Consider the following 26,029-nt stretch of genomic DNA (forward strand, 5'->3'; position numbering starts at 1 on the left):
GCTTGGCAAGCCTTGAAAGTGTTGGCATTCGTAAGGTTCACCCAACAAACAAGATTGTAATGATCAACTTTGCACACCTAGTTGTGTGAATAGTTGGTGTTACATGACGATTGTGCAAGGTTCTTGCATAACTATTCACATCTAATATTTGTAGGGGAGACATCTCCCCTTGCGTGGGCTTGAGTGTGTCAATTAAAGGCGCGCGCGCACGTGCGTGCACACACACACACACACACACACACCCCCCCCCACACACACACCACACACCCATGCACACACACACACACACACACACACACCACACACACACACACCACACACCACACCACACGCACACACACACACACCACACACACACACACACCACACACACACACACCTGTCACACACACACACACACCACACACACACACACACACACACACACACACACACACACACACACACACACCACACACACACACACACACACACACACACACACACACACAGGTGTGTGTGTGTGTGCGTGTGGTGTGTGTGTGTGTGTGGTGTGTGTGCATGGGTGTGTGTGGTGTGTGTGTGTGTGTGTGTGTGTGTGTGTGTGTGTGTGAGTGAATGAAGAGAGCTGAAAAAAAGAAACAAAATCTTATATTTTTGTTGGGTTTATCTAGGCTTGAGAGAGAGAGGGGGAAGAGAGAGAGAGAGAGAGAGAGAGAGAGAGAGAGAGAGAGAGAGAGACGAGATGGAATAAAATATTCAAAAATGCCACCTGAGAGCAAAAGGATCAAAAGGCCTTGTTGCCTCTAAAGGCACCATAATATTATATGAAACTTGCTTTCCTTATGGCGATGGTTCTATGTGTACATTGATCCATTTGTATGCATGTTGTGATATGATTGGTATCTTAAGAGACCTCTTTCACGACAACGCAATTAGCCTTCTCAAGGAAAAGATTTTGCTAAAAATGGACCAAATCTTATTAAATGGAATACATAGTTAAGTTTCATGGAGAAAGCTATGATATCTTACAGGTGTTACTTATACATAGATCACATTGTGTTGTGTTACTAGGAGATTGCTTTCAACAAAAATGAAGTGAATAGCACTTAGAGAAGGATACCTTTCTACACACACACACACTCTGTGTGTGTGTGTGTGTGTGTGTGTGTGTGTGTGTGTGTGTGAATAGAAATGAAATAAAACGGTGTAATTCAAATGGCCAAAATGACCTATCATATGAAAAGTGCAAAATTGATGAGTAAGATTGACAATAGTAATGCTCAAAAGTAGAAACAAAGCACTCTCATAAGAGAACATCTATTGGGAATACAAAGCACTTGACTTGTATGAGGTAACAATGGTGGTTCTTACCATGGATATACATATGCTTATGTACACTTGTTGGGTGGATATGCTAGAACTAGGTCGGATCTACAAGAAATCAAGAATTGTTTTCTCTCAAAATCCAGTAAGAAGTATATTGTGCTCTCTTCACGATTGTACTAGATGTGATACCCACAAACTAGAGTATGTAACAACTATAGTAAACAATGAGATAAAGTTAAGTGTAGCTACTAGCGCAAGAGCTTTGGTGCCTATTATTGAAGAAGGAGTTATTGCTAAAACTTTGTGAGTGATTAGATGTACAAAGTTGAAAGTAAAGGTCATAAGTTTTGGCCTGTTTGAGAAATCAAAACAACAATGTTGTACATTCATTAATCTCGATAAGCTTTACTACGGTGTGGAGTATTTGCACCTTATTTTGGGTGTTAATGTACTTAGATTTGTAGGTGTCCTTGGGGTGTTTGCAAAGGAATCTTAATGTTTTGTGCTTTACTTATTTCATATCATGGGAGTGTAGATGCACTTGGGTGATTGCATCACATAGCCTAGCTTCTGATGTATGGTCTTGTGCTGAAGGTACACACCTATCATTGGAAGGGGTGGAGAATCCATAGAGATCAAGGTCCTCACTAGAGACAAATGTCATGCACTTTGTGAGCTCACTAGGCATATGTCCTTCGCAGAGAGGAGTGAGTTGTTTTAGGCCTAATATTGAAGTGGAAAAGTTGTGCTGATTAAGGACTTTAGAGACAATATAGAGAAAGGTCACCCTATTGTTTACTATGTTATGAGGGAGGAAATTATCATTTGCAAGCAATGAGTCTCACATGTTTCATGTGAGTACAAAGGGATCACAAACATTGTGAGTGCATTATGTAGTGCAACAGAGATAGGAGATTTTCATGTGCAATGAGTGTGATATGTATCATGTGAGCACAAAGGGATCTTAGGCAACAAAGGTGCATTATGTAGTGACATTGTCCAAGTTTCTTGAGTTGCTCTTGTCTACATTTTCAAAAACGGGAGGTAAAACATGCAACATAATTCCCTTGAAAACACATTTACTACATATTCTTGCAAGTTTTAGACCATGATGAAGTTGTCCATTCCTACATTTTCTTGCAAGTTTCACACCTATGAAGATAAGTACACGCTAACGTTCCACTACAATTCAATGCATTTGCCTTAGGTATAACTTGTTGCTAACTTGGGTGTTGATCACTCATCTCCTACCACTCTTTACACTGATAGTTAGAGTTGTTGCAATGTGCAAAATCCAATCTTCCATAGTTGCACAAAGGACATCTCTATAGTATGACATCTTTGGGGAAAGGGGTTGGCGGGGTGAAATCCATCTATGCTATTTGTACAACTAGTAAAGGTCCTCCCGCATGACCAAGTTTCTCTTAGTGTGGGAGAGGTGTATAAAGGGGGGAGTCGGGGTCATACTAAAAGAGGGGGGGTGGTCCATGCCAAGGGTACAAGCTTTGAGATTTCTATAATTTAATTGTGAAAAATATTGAGTTTACAAGAGGAGGGTGGAAGCCATATCTAGGAGATACCATGCTCCAAAAATCACAGCAATGAAAAGAACTTAGTAATAAAACCAATATGAAGATGTTGCATTTGGTACCTCTCTCACAAAAGGGAGTGCAATGAGGAGATTGTAAACAGTGAAACTATGTCTCCCACTTTGCCATACTTGAAGAGTGAAACTATTCACATGCCTCAATTAATACTGAAGAGGAGTTCAAGCTCATACTTGAAGCCAATCCCCAATTGATGTTGGACATACTAAGCAAATTTGATTATAAAGCATATGGAGAAACCTGAAGGCATGGCCAAGAAGGTGTGCATGCATGGAAGCTGAGTTTGTTGATGTTTGTGTGTGTTTACATGTGTTGGAAATAGGGGAGACAATAAGTTGTATGCCTACATGTGCAATCATGTGTGCATTAGGCATGAGGCTTTGTGTGTGCTTTGTTGTTTATAGTGATTATCATAGACATGGGTGTATGAGAGACTAAAGAAGAGAGGCATTGTTAAGGGTTTTCATTGCATATGTTGGTGTGCTTAATACATATGTTGAGAGCAACTATGTGTGAAAGAATCACATCATGTTTTTGTGAGGGAGCATTACACGTGTGGTTTACGGGGTGTGAACGTATATTGGCCCAACATGCATTGAGGTAGCAAAGGAATGAGATTTGTCAATGTGTGTACCAAATTTATTTTCATGAGAATTGTAATTCTACAAACATTTGTTACAATAAATTCATAGATCTCCCTTATTACATGCGACATCAAAAGGGGATGACTTAGCAATGCGAGTCACTAGCCACTAGTTATAGTATTCACGAGAATCGCACGCGCGCACACACACACACACATCGTTAAATGTGTAATTTGATGCAAACATCACCCCCAAAAATCGGAGCTAAAAGTTTGTGTGTATGCTACCAAATTAGCGTTCTGGGAAGGAAAAAACCGTTAAACATTATTTTATTTATAAGAATTAAAAGGCCAATAGAAGCCAAATATATATAGATATATAGGTAAGTAAGGTGATTCTCAGTTCAATGTTTAGACTCTAAAGAAGCTGAGTGCAAAAAAGGGAGGGAACTGCGTGTTTGAGATCGATCATCATGGGGCCTCAGGCGATCCTCCTGCAAGCTCTCCAAGCTCTCTATCACGATCCAAGCTCCGACACCCGGAATGCTGCAAATCAATGGCTTCAAGACTTCCAGCACAGCGTAGAAGCATGGCAGGCAAGCGTCTCCCTTTCTCCCTTTGTTTCCTTGCCCCGGTCCCCAAACTTTCTTCCCGAACATGTGCAGCTTCGTCGGGCTATGGCTTGCTTATAGAACCTCAGGACTCTGTCACTCCCCTGAGAGAGAGAGAGAGTGTGTGTGAATGTGTTTGTCTTCTACAAGAGGGCAAATCAGCTTAGAAGGCAAATCAACGTACATCGAGTCCATATCTCGAGTATCATGTAAAAATACTAATTTGATTCAAATGTCTTGCCCGTGCCTAACATGCTGTAAGAGTACAATTGTGATGAGCAATAAGTATCTACCGTCAATGTGTGTGAGAGAGAGAGAGAGAGAGAGAGAGAGAGAGAGAGAGAGAGAGAGAGAGAGAGAGAGAGAGAGAGTGTGTGTGTGTGTGTGTGCGCGTGCGTGTCTCCAAAATGATTTATACGCGATGTATAGTTAACTACATCCTCGTGGCCTATGAAGGATATGCTCATTGTGTGATATGAAAACGAGGGTTGATTTCTATGAATACCCAGGGGGAATTGAATAGAGGGAGATGCTACTCTATATTAAATGGATGGCTTTTCAGAGTCACTCATCATGTGTTCTACAACAACCTGGAAGATAGAGATCAAGCTGTTTGGATTCAGGTGGCAAGTGTGAGAGTGCACAGCAAAAGCAAAGGAACGTGGAGAGAAGAGAAGAGCAGATGGAATGCCAAAGAAACAAAAATAAAACACATTGATTTGAATGGAATACAAGACTAACAGTCAGGCCTTGCTGGGAGATCCACATGTAGTGGGGTCCCCAAATTGGTGGCAACATATGAGAATGTGAACGAGGAAGAATGATTATTGAGCGGATTGCATTCTGTGGAGGCATGTGAATGGCTGTATATATAGACAATTGGCATGACGAAAGTAAACTTGACCAACCAAAAGTCAGTGCAATGACAAAACTGGCCTGCCCATGAAAAGAAATGCTACCAAAGCTGCCCATGTGAATTAACGCTCCAGTGTGTGCTGTGCGAACATGGTGAGAATGACTATGCCAGCAAATTAGTCAGTTCATGTGTGAGTTTGTGCACATGGCTTAGTGGGCTGGGCATCTCTGGTATTTTAGCCATTATTTATGTTATTTATGGCATTTATTGCCTATCGGTCAGCATTCAATGTTGGTTGACCTGACAGCATCTATGGCATGGATCTGGCCTATATATTCTGGTCACTCCCTCCTCCATAGCGTACTTCACCACCTACAAGTCGTTGTAGAGAGAGGGAGGTGGTGCTTGTGCTTTCACAGCTAATAACTCACTTTGGTTCTGTACTGTCTCTCATGCCTTGGTATATGGATTCCATTTCCTAAGCATCTCTTTTCTTCTGAGTTCTTTGTACAATGTTCTTCTTTCTTTTGCAGTGTTTCTCTTTTCTCTTCTCTCTCGTGTTCAGCAGTCTCTTCTGGCAGTTTTCCATGCTTCCATCACTGCATCCACTTTTGTCATCAGATTTCAGGATCAAGGTTCTTGCTGTTGTTTTCTGCTGGTGCAGGTCTGGTTTTGGCTTTTCGTCTGTTGTTGGACTTGCTGTTCACTGCTGTGACTGATTTACAGTCTGGACGACCATCTTTTGCTCATTTTTGGCTTGGTTTTTACTATTTTTTCAGTATTTTGCAGTCTGCCATCTGTGATTATAGTTTTTTGGTCTGTTTCAAGGTTGGGGACCTGTTATTGACCCTTTCTCTTTTACATTTTGGGGTCAGCAGGTTGAGGCGACTTGTTTTTATGTAGGTTGAGTGCATTTATTGCAGTTATTGATTGTGTTTTGACTTCAGCCTTTGCGGTTTAACTGATTGTGTTTTTACACTTCAGCCTTTGCATTTTAACTAATTGTGTTTTTGCAAGGTTGGGCGTCAATGTTTCAGGTTGATTTTGGCTACGTTCGGTCCTTTTCTTTTTGGTGATCCGTTGCTCTGCTTTACATGGGTTCATGTGCATTTGGTTGTCTTGTTCTTCTCATTACACACTGTAGTTACTGTTGATTCTTTCTCTATGTGCTTTCTTTACTACTTTGAACTTGTGCTATCCTTGTGAGTTTGTATTCGTGGCACACATCTATCCCTCCAGTTCCCTTGCCTCTACTCATCTTCTTAATCTCTCCCTTGTCATGGCTCCTCTAGCTTCTCACATTGATGATTAGCATGCATACATTGTTTACTCATCTATGAGTGTTATGTTGGAGACTTGTTGTGTTGAGATTCATGTTTTAGTGAGAATATTGTCTCTTGGTGCTCTAGATATTTCAGTTTTAGAGAGAGGTGATATGCAGAAGAAGAAAAAGAAAATTTCTCATTGCTATTATTGTGGCAAGACAGGACATCTCCGAAAGGATTGCAGGACATTAGCCTCTTTATGAAAGGTGCAGGTGTGGACAGTGATGAAGGGTGACACCTCTCTAGGTCAGTTTTCCTTAGCTCATGGTCCAGGTTTTGGCTTTTGCTATGCGGCCCTAGCGATGGTTGCAAGGGTCTCCCTTCTAGCTTCCTAGTACAGTTATGTCAGAAATGGTGTAGTTATGGAAGTGTAAACATTAGCTGTAATAAACTGCTGAAACATGAGACAAAAGAGAAAGGGAAAGAAAGAACACAATACATATGAGAACTCAGATGTATGCTCGGGAAATGGAATCCATATATCAAGACATGAGACAGCACAGATGCAATGTGAGTCATTGGCTGTGGAGGCATTGGTATATGCTCCCTCTCTCCAAGAACTGTTAGGTGATGAATGAATGAATTGTGGAGGAGGGAGCTTGAGAATAATATAGGCCAAATAAATGCCAAAAATATGACTAGTCGGTCAGCATTAAATGCTGGATGATTGGCTGTAAATAATGCCAAAACAAAATAAATACTGGCAAATAAAATGCCTACAATATCTCTGTGCCTAGCGTGCTGTACCACATGTACAGACTCAACCATGAACTGACTAATCTACTAACACCCTCTCTTAGATCATGGGTGATCTAATACAATACAATATACAATGATAATCGCATCATAGTATATACAATAATGTCCGTCAGAGTAGAACCATGGATATCCAAGTAGTGGGTGCGCAAGCCACCACCAAGGTGCCTCGGAGAGAACCCGATGTCGATGTCGATTGTACTAACTCTTGAAAATAGAGAAGAATCATAGTAGCTCTCAATGTTTGTCAACAATGCCTCTGATGTAGCATACCATACCAGCCTGTCACGAATGCCGCAACGCATAAATGACCATAAATTCCCCTTCTTTGGCTAGACCACCAAAGTGTCCCCTCATGTGAACTCTAGATGAAAGCCACCCGCTCTTTATCAAGTACCCAGCCCATCATGAACCTGGATGTCAATCCTAGCTTCAGGATTTGTACTCGCCAGACTTCGGTCGATGCGTCAGGGATGTCCTGCTTTGGATCTTGTGCATCTGTATAGAAATATAGATAAGGCGCGGCTGCCCCATCTCACCACCCTCTCACACTTCCTCTCTGGCACTGGAGAGTGGTGAGAGATGACCTCATCACCACCACTAGAAAGCAGTCGAGGAAGGGGCCACCAAGCCCTTCCCATGATTCGAAGAAGAGGATACCTTCGGTGCCTTGGACTTCGTCTTGGCCGGAGGATTTGAGTGGAAATCTGAGGCAGATGATGACTTGTCGAAGGAGTCCGCATCCCGCTTCCTCTTTTGCTTCTTTTGCTTTCTGGAAGTCGCTAACTCTTTGAAGTCCTTCCATAAGTGGCCCTTCTTGCCATAGTGATAACATTGGGCCTTCGACTTCTTCATCTTCAAGCCCCTCTCTGAAGCTGCAAGAGCCTCACCTGAACCTTCATAATGTGACGGAAGCCGCCCTTGTAGTCGCAAAGTCGCCTCATGCTCAAGTAGCATCGAGGACATATGAAGAAAACTGACAGGAGTCATAGATGTCTGCGCCTGTAAAGCATTCGCCACTCCATCAAACTCCTAAGGAAGCTTGTAGAGTACCATACCAACAAGATGTGCCTTTGATAGGGCAGACTTCATAGTGTGAAGCTGGTCTTGGAGTTGGGTAACTCGAGGTAGGAATGATCGGATAGTATATTTGGGTTCAAACTTTAGTTGCTGGAGCTGGCCATAGAGAGTAACGGCCCTCATGGTGGAAGGAGCCTCATACATCAACTGCAACTTCGACCATACATTTGAAGCTGTCCTGCAGGAGAGGTGACCGCTGGTAGGACTTCTTTGGAAATATACCGAAGTAAGGCTGAATAAGCATGGGCATCATTCGAATCCCATGTAAGCACTGTCTCCTCATGGTTGTCTTCATCAAAATCAGATGGAATAGGAGAAGGCTATTGAGGACGTGCCATAGCTCTGTCAACCACGTACCATAACTGCTTTTGGATAAACCAGGCCTTCATCACCGCACTTCACGTGTAATAATGAGGTCCATGGAGCTTGTTATCAGTGGATGTGCATGGAAGAGCCATCTGTAGAGGATTTAGAGAAGAAGTAGAGAAAATAAGGTATTTTTGAGAGGGAACACAGCCTAAACACAAGCACAAACTGCAAAAAGCAAGAGTTCACATACAGTATAACCCAAAATCTGATCAAAATAAGACAAAAGATGCTGTAAAAAGTCAAGAAATCAGTCAAAAACTACCAAAACCAGCAAAAACGGCCTTGTAATGCAAGCACCTAGCTAGAAGGAGATGCAGAGGCATCAACACGCAGGCTGTATGGATGCTGACGTCGGCAAAAAATGGAGGTAAAACAGGTCGGTGCAGCAGCCGCCTGATCAGCAAGGGTAAAAACAGTCCTGAAATCAGCAAGAAAACACAGAAGGAACACAAATCCTGAAATCTGATACCATGTCAGAATTTCATTATGAACAACCTCAAAAAGGGCTAAGTGCCCACATTTTGGGGCACCATCCTAGAGTGATTAGTGGAGTGCTACCCTAGAGAGATTAGTGTCTATATATAGGCCACCCTTCACTCAATTCATTCTATCTCTTAGCAACTTTTCCTCTCTCCAGCCCTTCCACTGTCCTCTCGTCCCTTTAGGAGGACATTGCGGTTCGTGGTTTGTAGCTCTTCTCCATCACCATCTTCTCCTTGAGCTTTAGGAGCCATCACCCTTCGCGTTTGGAGTATCTTTCACTTGGCATCACCATCCCTTGACTTTGCATAAACACCCTTCTCTTTTAGGCTTCACCTTCACCTGCGTTTTCCAGCATGGAAACCTCATCCACATCTTCCGTCACCTTCCCTAGCTAGGGGTGAGCATCTTCCTGCCTAGCATCACCTCCACACATGATATCAGTTTTTGTAGCCCTTGGTATCTGCGTTTTTGGGTTGAAAAGCCTTCACAGGCTGCGTTTGCCCTCCAACTGGCCCCGCTCTCCATTTGGTGACCTCCATCTCGTTAGGCATTAGCTCAGACAGGCCTTTGGCATCCGCGTTTGTAGCCCTGGCCCACTTCGTGGCGTTTGAGGACTGCGCTTTACTCCCTTGACAGCTGGTGATGGCATTGACTATTGGGAAGGATTTCTAAAACCTAAGACCGAAAGTCCTTTTGCTTGCAAGTCACAAGTTTTCAGGGCCAAACAACTGAAACGAATCGATTATCACAAGAAACTGTGGCTTCGGTGGAATACGGACCTGGGCCCAAAGAATCATGAAGTTTGTTTCGTTTTCTAACATTAAGTGGCTATTTGGATAGCCACGTCCAGCTCCAATGAAAACTATGGCATCAGAGGATTGTGTTTCACTCCCTTGATAGCTATCCTTTACCTTCTAGTGATTACTTCGATAGCCCACTACTTGGAGGACATCGTTTGCTCCCTTCATTGTGTAGTTTCTTCATAGGTGTTGCCGCTTGAGTTAGATAGGACTATGCAGTCATCTTTTGAGCTTTGGCTCCACGGTATCGGCTTTTCTTCTCATAGCATGATTGAGTGCATCATCACCGTGTTCTTGTGAAAACACGGGATCTAGAGCATGGCAGCTATGGTGGCTCATAGATCTTGACTAGACACATGAAGATACTAACATGATAGAGGCCAAGAACCTTGACTCAAGAGCAAAGGACAATCATCATGTATACTATACTGAGGAGCAACATGATAATGACATAGTATTCATCTCATATGAAAATGACAAGCAAATACAATGCTTTATAGAAAAGTCTAGGCAGCACATCCTCCTATTGTGCTTATGGGATTATTGTCTTGAGCCCTTACTACTCCATCTAAAGAGATTGAAGTAGATGTGATTGTAAATATCTCAACACCCCTCCTCAATCACAACTAGAAGTACAAAGTGTGTAGAGACTTTAGTGAAAGCAACACCTGTAAAGTGTGGGCACACCATAAACATGGCAAAATACCAGAGGCTATTGGAGAATAGGTTAAGTGTGGGTACCACAAACATGGTGGACATCGAGAGGGTGTAACAGGGGCCTCACAAAGTGTACAGAGGCTATAGTACAAGGCTACATGAGGAGTTTACAAGCTTATATTAGAGCATTAGGGCTAGGCAATACAAGGCTAAAAATGTCTATCAAAATAGAAGGATTGATGAGGCTTGTCCTTTTTCTGGTGGTCTTCTTATTTTTCTTCTTTCTTTGCTCCGTGGTCTTCTTCTTCTTTAATTGCAGCAAGATAGGCTTTCTGGGACCTTTTTTTGACGTGGCAGAACTTCTTAGTGTGTCCGGTCCTTTTGCAAAAATCACAAAAAAGCTAGTCCTTGCCTTTGTACTTGTTGCCAACATATAATGCTTGTTCATCTCTAGAGATGCTTGGTTCTTCCTTAGTATTTAACTTCTTTTCCCCCTCTAAAAGTGATGCCTGGATATCAACAAGCTTAGGGTTTGGCATATTGATTAGAGTTGTTGATACATTATTATATTCAGGAGGCAAACTTTTAAGCAAAACACCAATGCAAACATCTTCTTCCATTTTAATGTTGATTCTTGTAAGCTGGGTTAGAAGTCCTTTCATGTAATTTAGATGTGTGGCAAGTGATGCGCTTGACTTCATGTCAAGCTTGAAAAATTTAATCAAGAGACTATACGTTGATGACTTAGACTGTGCACCAAACAAAGTGTTAAGTCTCTTCCATGTATCATGTGAAGTATCGCAGTTATCCACATGGTGGATATAGTTGTCGTCTAGCTCCAAATTGATAATCATTCTTTTGCCAAGTGACTGCTAGGTTTGTATCACGAGGCTTTTTTTCTTTGCCACTTGTGATGGCCTAGAGACCCTTCTTCATTAGGATAAGCTTGATGCGGGTCTATCAAGTGTGAATCTGACCCCCTTAAAACGAACTGTCGGAGAGTCCTTGCCCATGTTGAATTTGCAGGAACAACAACAAATCAGCTTCAAAATACTCAGATTTCAATAGTAGAAGAATTGATCTTGAATGTGCTAACAAGCACAAGTGCCCAAAAAGCACTAAGTGACTAGTATCAAGAGATACTTGTGGAGCCACATGCTTGAGAGATCTTCAAATCTTCAATGAGTCTTCAAGAATTGATCTTCAAGGTTGTATTCCCCTCCTTGATTTGATGCTGGAGTAGCCCAAAAATCACAGACCTAATTTGAGAGGCAAAGCTGATATAAGGTACAAGAGTCACTAAATAAGTGTCAAGAGACACTACGATACTATGCTTCAATCTTGCAAGAAGTCACCATGATCTCCACTCAATGATTTGATGCGTGTACCAGATAAGAAGTTTGAGTGGAGCTGAAGGTGGGAATGGAGCTGAATATGAAGTCAGGGACAATTCCTTAGAAGGAAGTGTGTAGAGATAATGCCTCTATTGCAAGATCCAAGAGCTCAATCAGAGCTATGTGCTGTTTGGCTATGGCAGATAAGAAGTTTGAGTGGAGCTGAAGGTGGGAATGGAGCTGAATATGAAGTCATGAGTTAGCCTTGAGCTAGGCAATGATGGAGGAGAGCTGAGAGAGCAGAGAGAGGACTTGAGACATGCTAAGCCATGCTCAGCTGCGCTGTGATACCATGTGAAAACACGGGATCTAGAGCATGGCAGCTATGGTGGCTCATAGACCTTGACTAGACACATGAAGATATTGACATGATAGAGACCAAGAACCTTGACTCAAGTTCAAATGACAATCATCATGTATACTATATTGAGGAGCAACATGACAATGGCATTGTATTCATCTCATACGAAAATGACAAGCAAGTACAATGCTTTATAGGAAAGTCTAGGCAACACATCCTCCTATTGTGCTTATGGGATTCTTGTCTTGAGCCCTCACTGCTCCATCTAAAGAGACTGAAGTAGGTGTGATTGCAAATATCTCAACAGTTCTCGTCTTTGAGTTTCTCCTCTCTTAGTGTTTGCCGTGCACACACTATGTTTCTCCGTGCAAAGCCTACTATCTCTCTGCATTGTTGCATATCTTGACACGGTTTTAGTGCATACTTGTTATTTTGACGCCATTTGTAAGGTGCAATGCAATTTATTCTATTCCTTTAATTATGGATTCATGAAACCAGCCTTACTTCTGTGGATGGGTAGTAAATCCTTGATTACAACTTAATTACAGCAGCAAACAATTAATGCAAATCTGAAAATACAAATTTACCTACTGATCTTGGACAATGCACACCTTGTTGGCCCCAAAATTGGCGCCCCTTTTGGTATTTATTTAACGTAATTGAAGAAGAAGTTGATTTACAATGGGATTCTCCTGATCCCCTTCGCAATCCAAACTCCCCTTTGTGTCCAAAGTGACTAGCAAGTCTTCAAACTTTTTTACCCCTTGATTCGGGCACTTGATTGGCCTTCACCCACTTCATAGACAATGGAAATGCCCCAAATTCAATGGTTGGCTAGTTCTCCATCTGAATTTAGTTGAAATTCACCTCCAGCCTTGTTGAATCCAAGTCTTGGAGCTTTCAATTTTTGGCACACTTCTCGAGGTTGTTGCTAAACCCTAATTTTTGTTGTAAATTAGGGTTTACAGCAGAGAAATCTGCAATTTCTCAGTCTCCAACGGTCCAAATGCTGAGATCTTCAGAGCAAGATTGTGAAATCACTGGGAGATGAGAGAGAAAGCTGTAGAGAGAGAAAATTCAGAGTTTTGTCGTGAAGAATGACTGAAAATCAGTCAAATGCAGCTGCTGCCTTGCCACAATAGCTTGTAGATGCAAAGAACTGAAGAAAATCAGTCATTGACTGCTGCTGCCTTGTCTTGGCAGCCTGTGGATGCTGTCACCTGTTGTTGATTGGTCTTCTCTTGCCCTTGGCTGCCTCAGAAGGTCCTCCAATGGCTGCAAATCATACCAACAGCATCTCCTCTCTCTCTCTTGCAGGCTGAACACACTAAAAATGCCTCTGTAGCCTCTAAAGACGTTTTTTAGGCTTGTATGGGCATTTTTGACAAGTGGCAGCCTTCCCAAATGGTTTTTTCAGCATTATCCATAATTAAATATTAATTTTCAGTTTTTCAATACTGAAAATTAATCTAATAATTATTTCGATGCCTTGAAAAATAATCTGATTGGCCAAGAATTAAATTGGCTAGGCAACTTCCATTCTCGAGTGTCTTTGTGCCATCTTTGACCATCACATTGGCGTTAGGTACCATTAAACGCCACTTGTTTAGTGTCATCAACTGATAGTTATGGTCAAATAAATGACCTAGGCCAACAATTGGCACCGGATACCGCCAAATACCGGTGCGGCATAACTTATAGCAACTTTTGCCTTTGACATCTTGTGATTTCCTTGGGTCTCGGGCTCATAAATTTACTTTAACCCTAGTTGCACCTCACATGTGCAACATGTACTTAATTAAAAATTAATCCACATGTTAAGTGAGGTTTCAAAAATACATGTCCTCATGATAGGTGCACTAACATTATACCTTTGTAACATTTTGTGAGAGTTGGGCTCACTCCCATACAAGTTGTATCATCTCTCGGTGTCAAATTAGAAGACTTGCGATGGTTGGAAGGGTTGTGAGCAACCTGTATTTTTAAAGAAAAACTTAGACTAGGTCCAATTAAGTGAAGGTTGTATGCATAAATAAAGAGGACTGGTCAAGAGTTACAAAAGTGGATAGGGTGCCCAAGTTTGGGTGAAAACCTTAATCCTAACCCTAACGTATAAAATGCAAAAAAGTGAGAGCTTATTCTGGTGGGTGCAGCTTTGTGAGTTCAAGCTCTCTTCTTCATTTCTTGCTACCTTATGGGACAGGCCTATCTACAAGTGCCGTGTTTTTACTCGTAGGTCTCTTGCCACTTAGTCTATATAAAGGCACCTCTAGTGTCCCACATTGTCATTTTGTCACTAATTCTTCGGTTGCTGCTCAGTTAGGCTAGGCTCTTTTTGTTGTGCTGTCCAGTTGCAGAATGCTCCTTAGTGGCGCACTTTGGTGTTACTCTTTGTCATTCTCATACTAATGAGAGTTATCAAATACTCTTGTTCTCATTTTATTTCCATTGTCTTGTCACTAGCTTTGTTCATGATCTTGTTCTGATGCTCACATGTGCACTCGAGCGTGTGCAGGCATGCACACACAAACACACACACACACACACACACACACACACTCTCTCTCTCTCTCTCTCTCTCTCTCTCTCTCTCTCTCAATTCTACCCCTCCCTCTTATTCTCCCCCTCCCTCTCTCTCCCTCGCTGTCCCTTTGTTTGTATCTCCCTCCTTATTTTGAATGCAAAACAATTCCAAGAAACTTTGAAGTTGAAAATGGCACCAACTTCAGAAAGTAGCATTTTGTTCAAGTTTAAATGCTTAATAAAAATCTAGTAAGCAGTTCTGGGTCACATGAAGACAAAGAAAGGCTTTGGAGAGTTGTTGAGTCTACTAGGGAGGGCAGAAGGCTGGCACATGGTTAGAGGGGCTATTTAAAGAAGCATTGTCCACTGAAAAGAGATGGGAACACATATCATGTTCTAGAATGACTAACATGTTGTACACTGTACTGAATCTTAAGGAATAAAGTAAAGGGTCTGTTTAACCTGCTTTAAGTATGTCATGTCAATATGTGCTACCAAGATTTGTAACCCTGCTGACAGAGTCAGATATAACATCCATCATGTTTCTTTTTAAGCAGGTGTCCTTGTTTGTGGTTTTTCAAGTTTTTTGTGTTGCTATGATGCAGGTGTCTGACAATCTCCTTCATGATCCAAGCAGTAGTCTTGAAGCTCAGCTATTCTGTGCTCAGACTCTCAAGACAAAGGTAGGTAGGACTTCCAAAATAATTAAATTATTCACTTGTTAACAATTATGCCCAAAAGTGCTCGTGGCAATATTTTTCAGGGAACTGTCAATCAAACACATGTTGATTAACAGCTCTCAAGCAAAGTTATTTCACTTGGAAAGAGGTTTTGTAAGATTATGAAGTAGCAAATTTCGACATCTTTCAAGAATGGTATACTCTACAAGATTGTGTAGTGTAGAGCAGAATCTTTGCTTTCTCAGTGCCACTAGTCAGGACTTACAACCTTAAAGAAATAAATGAGCCCTACTAACATTGAAAGAGAGATCATGTGAAATGAGCTTATTGTTGGCACTATTGAGTGGTTTTATTATATGGCCAGTTGCAGTTGGGCCATTGATTATTTTCACTTCATTGTACCCTTTCACAGATATGACTAGATATTATTTATACCTTGAGAGGTAGAGAGGACAAGCTCAAGGGTGATGCAGAGAGTGTGAGGGCTGAGAGAAGACACGAGGCATTGCTTGCCATCTGGGCCAGACAACTTTTCCCATTCATTTCCTAAGAAAAGAAAGATGTATCTTTTGCATATGTGTGGATATCAAGCTTTAAATAAGATCATCATTAAAAACATTTTTGGAAAAATGTGAGCTACTTGAATTTTTTCATATTCCTATCATTTGGAATAGAATGAATGTATATGTGCAGATTTTGGAGCATTTGAAGAATATGGCAAGAGAAGAAGACATATTGGGAAAAGGATTTGCCAATTGTATAGCTTGCTTACATTAGAACTCTACATTTTTCTATAAGAAAAGCATATTTTGAGATAGTCTATAGAAGATCCTGTTTGCTACCAATTATGCAACAAAAAAATATAGGTTTGCTGCTAATCCATTTGTAGAACATTTTAATTTTTTTCAAGAAAGGAAAATGCCATTAGAGACACCTTGGCTAAAAAACAAAGGTAGAACGTTGACATAACAAGCAAAAAGAAGGGATAGATCTTAGGGGGCACTCCTAGGCTGACTGATCTCAAGGAGGTTGTGTACAATGGCCTTAATGAACATTGAAGATCCATTTTGGAGGAGTATATGGCCAAGACATTTAAGGACATCTTAGTTGCAATCCGGAGTTATGTTGGCTGTCTGGTCTTCATTACAGCCTTCATTGGTCCATCAGAATGTTCGGGGCAGGTTCTTGGCTGTGGAGATTATGTATGAAGGGGAGATCCTGTGGTTGGTGTGTGTATATGCTCCTAATACAGCTTGGGACCATCGTCAGCTTTGGGAAGATTTGCAGTCCCTTTCCATGGCTCGTTAGGGGCTTCTTATGGGTGACTTTAATGTCTGTGTGTTTATGGATTAGGCGACTTTAATGTCATGGTCCTAAGCGTCTTGCATGGGATGCTATGGCGGCCTTGGCTTTGAAACAGGACATGTGGCCATGGCTTCATCCTTATAAGTGAAGATTTACATACCAATGTTTTCAACATTCAGAAACGTGGGGCTGTCTTGATAGAATGTACATTTGCCAAAGTGATTGTTTTCTTCCAATTGAGATTGACATGTGGGTGGAGAGGCATCATGTTCTTTCAGATCATTACCCCTTGGTTTTGGATATGACTCATCGGCTGGTGTATGCCTTCAAGGCTTTGCTTGTTCCCTTGCCTTTTATGTTTTGATTAGTTTTTTTGTTGAACGATTAGTTTCTTGGGTGCATGCAACAGTTGATTGGTGAGTTCAGCTCACAAGTTTTGTTTGGGGGCATTGATGCATGGACTGTTTTTAGGGATAATGCTCAAGAGTTGTTCCGACAATATGGTATTCAACATGCTTCTGCTTTTCGTGTAGAATTGCAACATTTACACTCTTTGCTGGAACGGTTGGTTAGTATACAACAAGCTAGAGATAACTCTGATGACTTGGCCAAAAGTTTTGAATGGCTCAAATGTAGAGTTCAAGCTCTTCAAGAGGAAGAATATGCTAAGTACAAATTGCTAGCTCGTTTGGATGCTTTGCATGATAATAACTGTTAGACTCATCATTTTTTTGCTCGTCTACGTTAGAAATATGCTCGGGAGAATATTGTGTGGTTGATGAATGAGCAGGGCGATATGGTTGTCGAGCCTATATCTATTATTTAGACGTGTCTTGAATACTATAGATCATTGTTGGGTCCGAAGGAAGTTCTTTTCAATTTTGTTCATTATGCTTGTAGCTACATTTGTGATTTGGTTCGAAATCAGGTTAAGCTAGAATGACAGGACTTAATGGAGGTAGATATTACAGAGGAAGAAGTGGAGGTAGATATTATAGAGGAAGAAGTGGAAGAAGTGAAGAAAATCAGATATCTCTCTCATCTTTGCTTTCTCTCACCTTCTCCAACCCATTCTCAGGAGATCTCAGCATTTCTCAGCCATTTAGAGCAGATCTTAGCCAAATTTGGTGGACAGTAGAGAGATCTCTGCTGTAAATTCTAAATTTTTGTAGAAATTAGGGTTTAGTAGCCACCTTGGGACCTGTGCCAACAGGAGAAAGCATCATACATTGAAATCAGCACCTGAAATTTGTGGAATTGATAGGGGTTTCGGATGCTAGACCATCCATTGTGAATTGAGGCAACATATGGCTAGTTGGTGGTTCCGTTTGTGTAATTCTTGGGTGAAAATTTAGGGGCGATGGGCCCAAATTGGTTGCTGATTTTATGTACAGCAAGGGGCTTTTGGATCAGTAAGGAGGTTGTGGAATCTCAACTTGTACTCGATCCATTAGCAATTAAAGTTAAAGAAATACTGAAAGGGGCACCAATTTTGGGGCCAACCGAGTGTCTATTGTCGAAGATTATTAAGATAAATTGTGCATTTTCAATTTATGTTTATTTGTTGATTGTTGTAATTAAGTGCTTAATCAAAGAATTACCACTCTCTCAAGAAGGAAGGTTGGTTTCAGTATACCCGTAATGGCTTTATTTTTGATTCAATCTCAAGTATCTATGGTCATGTGGCCCATGTTCGAGGATTACTCTTATGGCAGATCTCTTCTATGATTTCAGCGGGTCTAGTCCTCCTTGATGTGGTTGCTCCTTGGCTAGATATAGTTTGCTCTACTCCAATTGTGTTGTTTGCATGATTTTTTTTTTTTTTTTTTTTTTTTTTTTTTTTTTTTTGGGCTATGTTTTGGTAGCCTTTTGGCTTGCCTTGTCATTCAGAGGATTTGTATATAGTAGGTTGTTTTGATAGCTTGATGGTTTCATTATAGTGGTTTCTATTTCTGTTCGGTTGGCTTGAAGGCGTGATGTAAATATTTTCATACATTAATATACACTTATTCACGGACGGAGAGAGAGAGAGAGAGAGAGAGAGAGAGAGAGAGAGAGAGAGAGAGAGAGAAGAGGGTGAGAGCAATGGCGGATCGTGGTCGCTGCCGTCTGCCCTTCATCGGGTGAGCTCGTCCGTCGCCCTTCCGTCACGTGGCCCCGCGTCTCTTCCGTCTCGCCCCTGAGCGTCGCCTTGTTCCATCCCGCCTTCCGTCCCGCCCTATCGACTGCCTGTCACGCCACCACGTCTGCAGCCGCCCCGTCTCTTCGTCGTCGCCTGCAACCGCGCTCTTGCCGTCACCCGCAGGCCCGTCGCCTGCATCTGGCGGCCTGTCAGTTGCGCCTCCAATCCTACTGTCGCCCGCTTGAACTGCGGGCTCTGCGCCTGGTTCACGCCCGTCCGCCTTGTGCGTCAGGGCTTTTGCCCACGCTTGATTTCTGCTTTGCGCCGCCGCCGACTCTCCAGTCTTGCCGTCGGACCTGGGCCCTGTTGAACGTCACCCCGTCCCTGCCATGCTCCGTCGATTGTCCAGCCCTGCCGTCGTCTGCCCGCCCTATGGTTCGCCCTCCTGCACCTGCACTGTCAGGGTTGTGCCCTGTCACTCGCGTTATTGGGACAGGCCACAACTGAAGCCGCTAGTCCAGTGCAGGGCCCGTTTTGCCTGAGAGAGAGATAGAGAGAGAGGCTTGTGCGCTTGTGCCTCCGGTGAGCTTTTCACTCGGCCTCTGACCGGCATACGCAGTGGTATAATATGGTTGGTTTGGATCTGGCTTTTATAGACCAAACGGTGGCCGCTCTTGGTCCGGATTCTGACACCGAGGAACCAAAGGATATGGTTCCGTGCACAGAAGAGATGCCCCCTGGTCCTGACTTCCAGCCTGCAAGCAAACGCACCAAGCATACTTCGGAAGAGACAATGGATCGTCAAGATCGTTCCTATGCTTCAGGTTGCTTTTGAGTCTGTGGACTCTCAGGATGTTGACTGGGAGCATTTGCTAGAGTTTGCCAACACTCTGCTTGGCGATTATGTTCAATATAATCAAGAAGTCTTTTCTAACTCTGTAATTGAAGATGTTCTGGAAGCCACTGTGGACCCGAAAAATGTCTTGCGCTCCTTTTCAGTGTTCTATGAACGCGTTGTGATACTCTTCTTCACTGGCAGGATCCCACAGCTTTCCCGTATTTGCCAGTGGCTGCACAGTCTACTTCAAGGGGAATGTGTTGAAGAGATTTTTGTTGGGCCCCGAGGCTTTTTTGAGGTGTTGCTGAAATCTGAGGTGCACCGTGCTGCTCTCCTGTCCAAACTGCCTTTGTTCTTTGATCGCCGTTTGGTCCATGTTGTGCCATGGCGCCCAATGGCAGATTTTCAGCGCCTATTGCAACGTGAATGCCCTATGTGGGTTGAAGTGGAAAAGTGTCCGGCTGTCTATTGGCCACTGTTAAAGGACGCCATGGCCGCTGTTAAAGGACGCCATGCCCGCTGTGGGCACTGTTCTGGTCCCCCCAAGCCTAAGGGCCGTGAATCGTAATCGTCTGTGTATGTTATGGGACACTGCTAGGAAAAGGCTTGCTTGGTTACGGCTTAATTGCTCTGGCATGCATCCTTTACACTTTCGTTTGAAATGGGGCAACTTTGCAGGACATTGCTTTTCCTGTGGAAAATTGGGGCATTTTATGGCCGAATGCCCAGAGAAGCACCACACTTCAGAAGCTGAGCATGTTGCGCTACCCATGGAAGATATGGTGTGTGATGCTCCGTCGCAGGATCCCACCCAGCCACCTCAAGGTTTGGATAAAGGTAAACAAGAGGTTTCGGGTTTGGATTTCCGTGGCAATGATTGGGTCGATGTACGCGCAAAAAAAGGCAACAGGCTTGTTGCTGTCATGGTGGATATTGTGCCTACTGCCCCACAAGATTCCATGCGTACTTATATGCGCAGGAAAGAAATGTTGTCTTCATAGCACTCTGCTCCTGCTACGGTTTCCTCTGCTCCCCGTCAACAGCCCACTAGGAGAGTGTATTCGGATGGTCCAAAGGGTCCACCTGCTAAGCTGGCTTTTGATACTAGAGGTAACGTCATCACCCCATGGGATCCTCGTTATCCCTGTTCTATCCCCAAGACAGCGGATATGCCGTCTACCTCCAAATCTGGCCATCAGAACTCTTTTGCCGTGTTGGCTGATTTTTTGGATGAGGGAGTCCTGGACATTCTTGCAGAAAAGGTCAAATCGAGGCAAGCTGTGCTTCATGCGTGATTTTCTTTTGAATACACATGAAAATAGCCACGTGGAATGTGCGAGGAATTTGTTCTCGCCACAAGCAACATGCCATGTGGACTGTATTGCATGAGAATCAGTGGGATGTCTTGTGTGCTGTTGAGCACAAGAGTCACGATGAAGCAGGAAAAGTTGTGGATTGCCATGGCTTTCGTTTGTTCTATGCAGGGACACATGCCATGCATTATTCTGATGTGCTCATGATTGTACATGAAAAATATCAGCCTGTTCTTATTAAAAATGATGTACATGGCTGCTTTGTGGTGATTGAAATTTTATTTGAAGGAGAGATCTTATGGTTACTTGGCCTCTATGCTCCGAACGATCCTCTATCTCGCTAGAAGCTTTGGCATACTTTGCAGACTTCCTTATCACTTGGCAGACGGGGTTTTTTGATGGGGGATTTCAATATGTGTGTAGATTCTTCGCAGTCCACATCAGAGCATTCGGTAATGGACGCGCCGGAAATTCGTAGGTGGCATGAGTTGGCTCTTGCCATTCGTAGGTGGCATGAGTTGTAAGCCCAATATACCCCGCACCGGCATAGTTGCATATGAAGATCTTGTTCCATTTTCTTAGATACTGGGGATGCTGGCACAATTGGACCACGCGGAATGTCTTTCTTTTTGATTCGGCATCTAATGTTCCGAGACACACTGGCAGGCTTAAAGGCCTTTTGCTTTGGCAGATAGATCTCCTTCGGCACTCTGACTTGCTCCCTCGGAAAGACTTACTTCCCTAGCATATAGCAATTTCCACTGTGTCTTTGACTTGTGTATCTCTGTGCGGGTTTTGTACTGACAGTTGACACACGTAAACTTGTACCTTTTTTCGTAATTAATACAATTACCTTTTACAAAAAAAGAGAGAGAGAGAGGTATGGTGACAGATTTGGAATTTCATTTCCCGTGTGTGGTTCTTGGCGACTATGGGAAATATGTCCTCTATGCCCTCTGTGTCTTGAAATTGTTCTTGCCTATTCTATTTTCTTAGATGGACAGCCCTGTGGCACATATGGTGTACTCGCAATGCCTTTATTTTTGATTTGGCATCGGGCATCCATGGGCATGTGGCCCGTGTGCGTGGATTGGTGTTATGGCAAATCACTTCTATGATGTCAGCTGACCTGGTTCTTTCGGACATTGCTGCTTCCTAGCTGGCAATTGTTTGCTCTACTCCAGCTGTTCTTTCTGTCTGATTTATTAGAATTGGTTATGTAATAGGTTGTTCTGAGAGCCTGCTCGCATCTTGTAAATTTCTACAGAGACTGTGTGAGAGCGATTGAGTATGCTGACCTGATGGTCTGATGTAATAGAATGTAAGAGATACAGAGAGAATGTTGACCTGATGGTCTCATGTAAATGTTTACTACTTAATTCAATTATCTTCACGAAAAAAAGAAGAAGAGAGAGAGGTATGTCGAGCTAATGATGGCGACCTGATGGGGCCCTCCCTTTGCGCTTTGCCTCTACCCTAATACCATGTGGGGCTTCTGCCTTGTGACCATCTGCCTTGCAGACATGCGAAGTTTGACTGTCCCCCTCCCTGTGCCTAACTGTCTGCCAGTCCTGCGGCGCTCTGCTGCAGGCTTGTGACACCAACCTTCGTGTCCTACTGTACAGCCCTTCTGCAAGTCAAACAGTGACCAGCTGGACTTGGCCTGGCAGCACACCGTATCAGCCTTGCAATCGCCCAGCAGACAGAACCCTTGACCATAGACTGTACCTCCGCTTGCTGCGTGTGCAACTTGCTCCTATGCACAGACATAGAGAGCAGACCTGCCTTTGCGTGCGTGCACACACACACATAGAGAGAGAGAGAGAGAGAGAGAGAGAGAGAGAGAGAGAGAGAGAGAGAGAGAGAGAGAGAGTGGCGTCGCCTGCGCCCCGTCGTCATCGCTTGTTGCTTCGTCGCCTCTGCCACGTTCGTGTCGTTTGCAGGCACGTCGCGTGACCCGCCTTGCTGTCGAGCGCCAGCGCCTGACCTGTCCTGCTGCCGCGCCCTACTGTCTTGTGCCTGACCTGCGACGTCGACTTCGGCTACGACTTCGACTTCGGCTCCTGCTCCTTGCGCGTCCGCCCTGTGTGTTAGGGGTTCTGACGTCGCTGACAGACCTGTGCCCTGTGACCGTTGCTTGCACCCTGCCGCCATCTGCCAGCACGTGCACCTGCGCGGTTAGGGTTGCGCCCAGCCCCACGTGTTTCGCCCTCTTGCATCTGCACGGTTAGGGTTGCGCCCAGCCCTACGCATTCTCTATACTTCCTCGGGACAGGCCACGATTGAGGCTGACATGTAATAAACAGGTTCCATCGGCTGTGCGTGCCGAATAAGCCCTGGACAGCGCCTTTGTACAGGAAAAAGAGAGAGGGAGAGAGCGAGAAAAAGCAAGAAAAAGCGAGCGCATGTCAGAGAGAGAGAGGGAGAGCGGCCACTGTTTGTTTCTACCACTCGTGAGCTCTTGGCTCTGCATCTGACCTGTACCAGTGGTGACTCAACATGGCTGGTTTGGACATGGCCTTTATCGACCAAACGGTGGCAGCCCTTGGTTTGGATTCTGATACAGAGGACCCAGAGGATATGGTTCCTTGCATGGAGAAGATGCCCTCTGGTCTTGATTTCCAGCCTGCGGGCAAACGCACCAAACATGCTTCGGAAGCGATAATGGATCAACAGGAACGTTCTTATGCTCAGGTTGCTTCTAATTCGGTGGATTCTCAGAATGTTGACTGGGAGCATTTGCTGGAATTTGCCAATACTCTGCTTGGCGATTATGTCCAACATAATCATGAAGCTTTTTCTGACTCTGGAACTGAAGATGTGTTGGAAGCCACGGTGGACCCGAAACATGTCTTGCGCTCATTTTCGGTGTTTTATGACCGTGCTGTTATACTCTTCTTCATTGGCAGGATCCCAGTGCTTTCCCATATTCGCCAGTGGCTGCACAATCTACTACAAGGGGAGTGTGTTGAGGAGATTTTTGTTGGGCCCCGGGCTTCTATGAGGTGTTGTTGAAATCTCAACAGCATCATGCTGACCTCCTGTCTAAACTGCCATTGTTCTTTGATCGCCGTCTGGTCCATGTTGTGCCATGGCGCCCAATGGCAAATTTTCAGCGCCTGCTTCAATGTGAATGCCCTGTCTGGGTTGAAGTGGAAAATTGTCCGGCTGTCTATTGGCCACTGTTAAAGGATGCCATGGCCGTTGTGGGCACTGTGCTGGTCCCCCCGATCCTCAGGGCCATGAACCGTAACCGTTTGTGTATGCTATGGGACACGGCTAGAAAAAGGCCTGCTTGGCTACGTATTAATTGCTCTGGCATGCATCCTTTGCACTTTCGTTTGAAATGGGGCAACTTTGCAGGACATTGCTTTTCGTGTGGGAAATTGGGGCATTTTATGGCCGAATGCCCAGAGAAGCAACACACTTCAGATGCTGAGCATGTTGCGCTGCCCATGGAAGATATGGTGTGCGATGTTCCGTCGCACGATGCCACCCAGCCACCTAAAGTTTTGGATAAAAGTAAACAGCCTATTTCGGGTTTGGATCGCCGCGGCAATGACTGGGTGGATGTACGTGTAAAAAAAGGTAAAAGGCTTGATGTTGGTCTGGCAGATATTGGGCCTAATGCTTCACAGGATTCTATGCGCACTTATATGCGCCGCAAAGAGATGTTGTCTTCAGAGCATCGTGCTCATCCTATGGTTTCTTCTGCACCTCGTCACAGTCTACTAGGAAAGTCTATTCGGACGGTCCAAAGGGCCCACCTGCTAAGTTGGCTTTTGATAATAAAGGCAATGTGATTACCCCATGGGATCGTCGTTATCCCCGCTCCACCCCCAAGACAGTGGATGTTCCCTCTATCTCTAAAGCCGGCCGTCAGAACTCTTTTGCCGTCTTAGCTGACTTTTTGGATGAGGGAGTCCTAGACATTCTGGCAGAAAAGGTTAAATCGAGGCAAGCTGTGTCTCGTTCTTGATTTCCTTTTGACCACACATGAAGATAGCCACGTGGAATGTGCGAGGCATTTGTTCTCGCCATAAGCAACATGCCATGTGGACTGTATTGCATGAGAATCAGTGGGATGCCTTGTGTGCTGTTGAGCACAAGAGTCACAGTGAAGCAGGAAAAGCTGTAGATTGCCATGGATTTTACTTGTTTTACGCAGGGACACATGCCATGCATTATTCTGGTCTGCTTATGATTGTCCATGAGAAATATCAGCCTGTTCTCATTAAAAATGATGTACATGGCCGTTTTGTGGTGATCGAAGTTTTATTTGAAGGAGAGATCTTATGGTTGCTGGGCCTCTATGCTCCGAATGATGCGTTATCCCGCCGGGATCTTTGGAATACTTTGCAGATCTCCTTATCGCTTGGCAGACAGGGTTTTTTGATGGGGGATTTTAATGTGTGTGTTGATTCTTCGCAGTCCACATCAAAACATTCGGTGATGGACGCTCCGGAAAGTGTGTGGAATGCTTTTGCTCTTGCTGTACTTAAGCAAGATCTCTGGTCTTGGCTACACCCCTCTTCTACAGGGTTTACTTTCCATTCTGTGCAGTATGCAACTACATGGTCGCGGTTGGACCGCATGTACATCATGCAGGATGATGATTTTCTTCTTGAGATGCTGGAAATGCAAGTGTTGTAGCAATATGCCTTGTCGGACCATTTCCCTCTACAGCTTGAGATACTTGCACAACCCATTGCACTTTTTAACAGTTCCTGGATAGACTCCCTTTGCGCTTCAACTCCTCTTATTTGAAGCATGCAATCTTTTAGGGCTATATGCAGCAATTGATTGATAGATTTTTATTGGACTTCGCCGCTGAGGGCAATGCTTCTTTTGAACGCTTGCTCTCTAATGTGCAGCAGGTTGCTCGGCAGTATGGGATCCATCATGCCTCTCTTTGTCGGCGGCAACGCCATGCAGCGGAGGCCTTACTGGCTTTGGTTTGTTCTCTGCTGGGGGACACTTCAGATGATGTATTCCTGTTGTCATTGGTGATGCGTTTGGCTGATCTTATTAAAGAGTTTCAGTTGAAATCTTATTAGCAAGCCGAATTGCAAAATTTGCACGACAACTTGCAAGACAATGCTTGTTAGACTCATAAGT

At 43.7% G+C, this 26,029-nt stretch overlaps 1 protein-coding gene across 4 annotated transcripts in view; it reads left to right on the forward strand.

The window, feature by feature from the left end:
* The first annotated feature begins 3,895 nt into the window (after window positions 1–3,895).
* MOS14 (ARM repeat superfamily protein) overlaps window positions 3,896–26,029 on the forward strand; it is a 256,030-nt gene continuing 233,896 nt past the window's right edge. For all 4 annotated transcript variants that reach the window (XR_015693625.1, XM_087696211.1, XM_087696202.1 and 1 more), the window contains exons 1-2: window positions 3,896–4,094; window positions 15,259–15,336. Coding sequence is in view for 3 of the 4 variants with exons in the window: in XM_087696211.1 (XP_087552337.1) it covers window positions 3,972–4,094; window positions 15,259–15,336 (201 nt within the window). In the remaining variant the exon portion in view is untranslated. The remainder of the gene's footprint in view (window positions 4,095–15,258; window positions 15,337–26,029) is intronic.

This window comes from Lygodium microphyllum, chromosome 2, assembly GCF_053477565.2.
Source record: "Lygodium microphyllum isolate KBCC chromosome 2, Lygodium_microphyllum_v1.1.10, whole genome shotgun sequence".
NCBI classification, from domain to species: domain Eukaryota; kingdom Viridiplantae; phylum Streptophyta; class Polypodiopsida; order Schizaeales; family Lygodiaceae; genus Lygodium; species Lygodium microphyllum.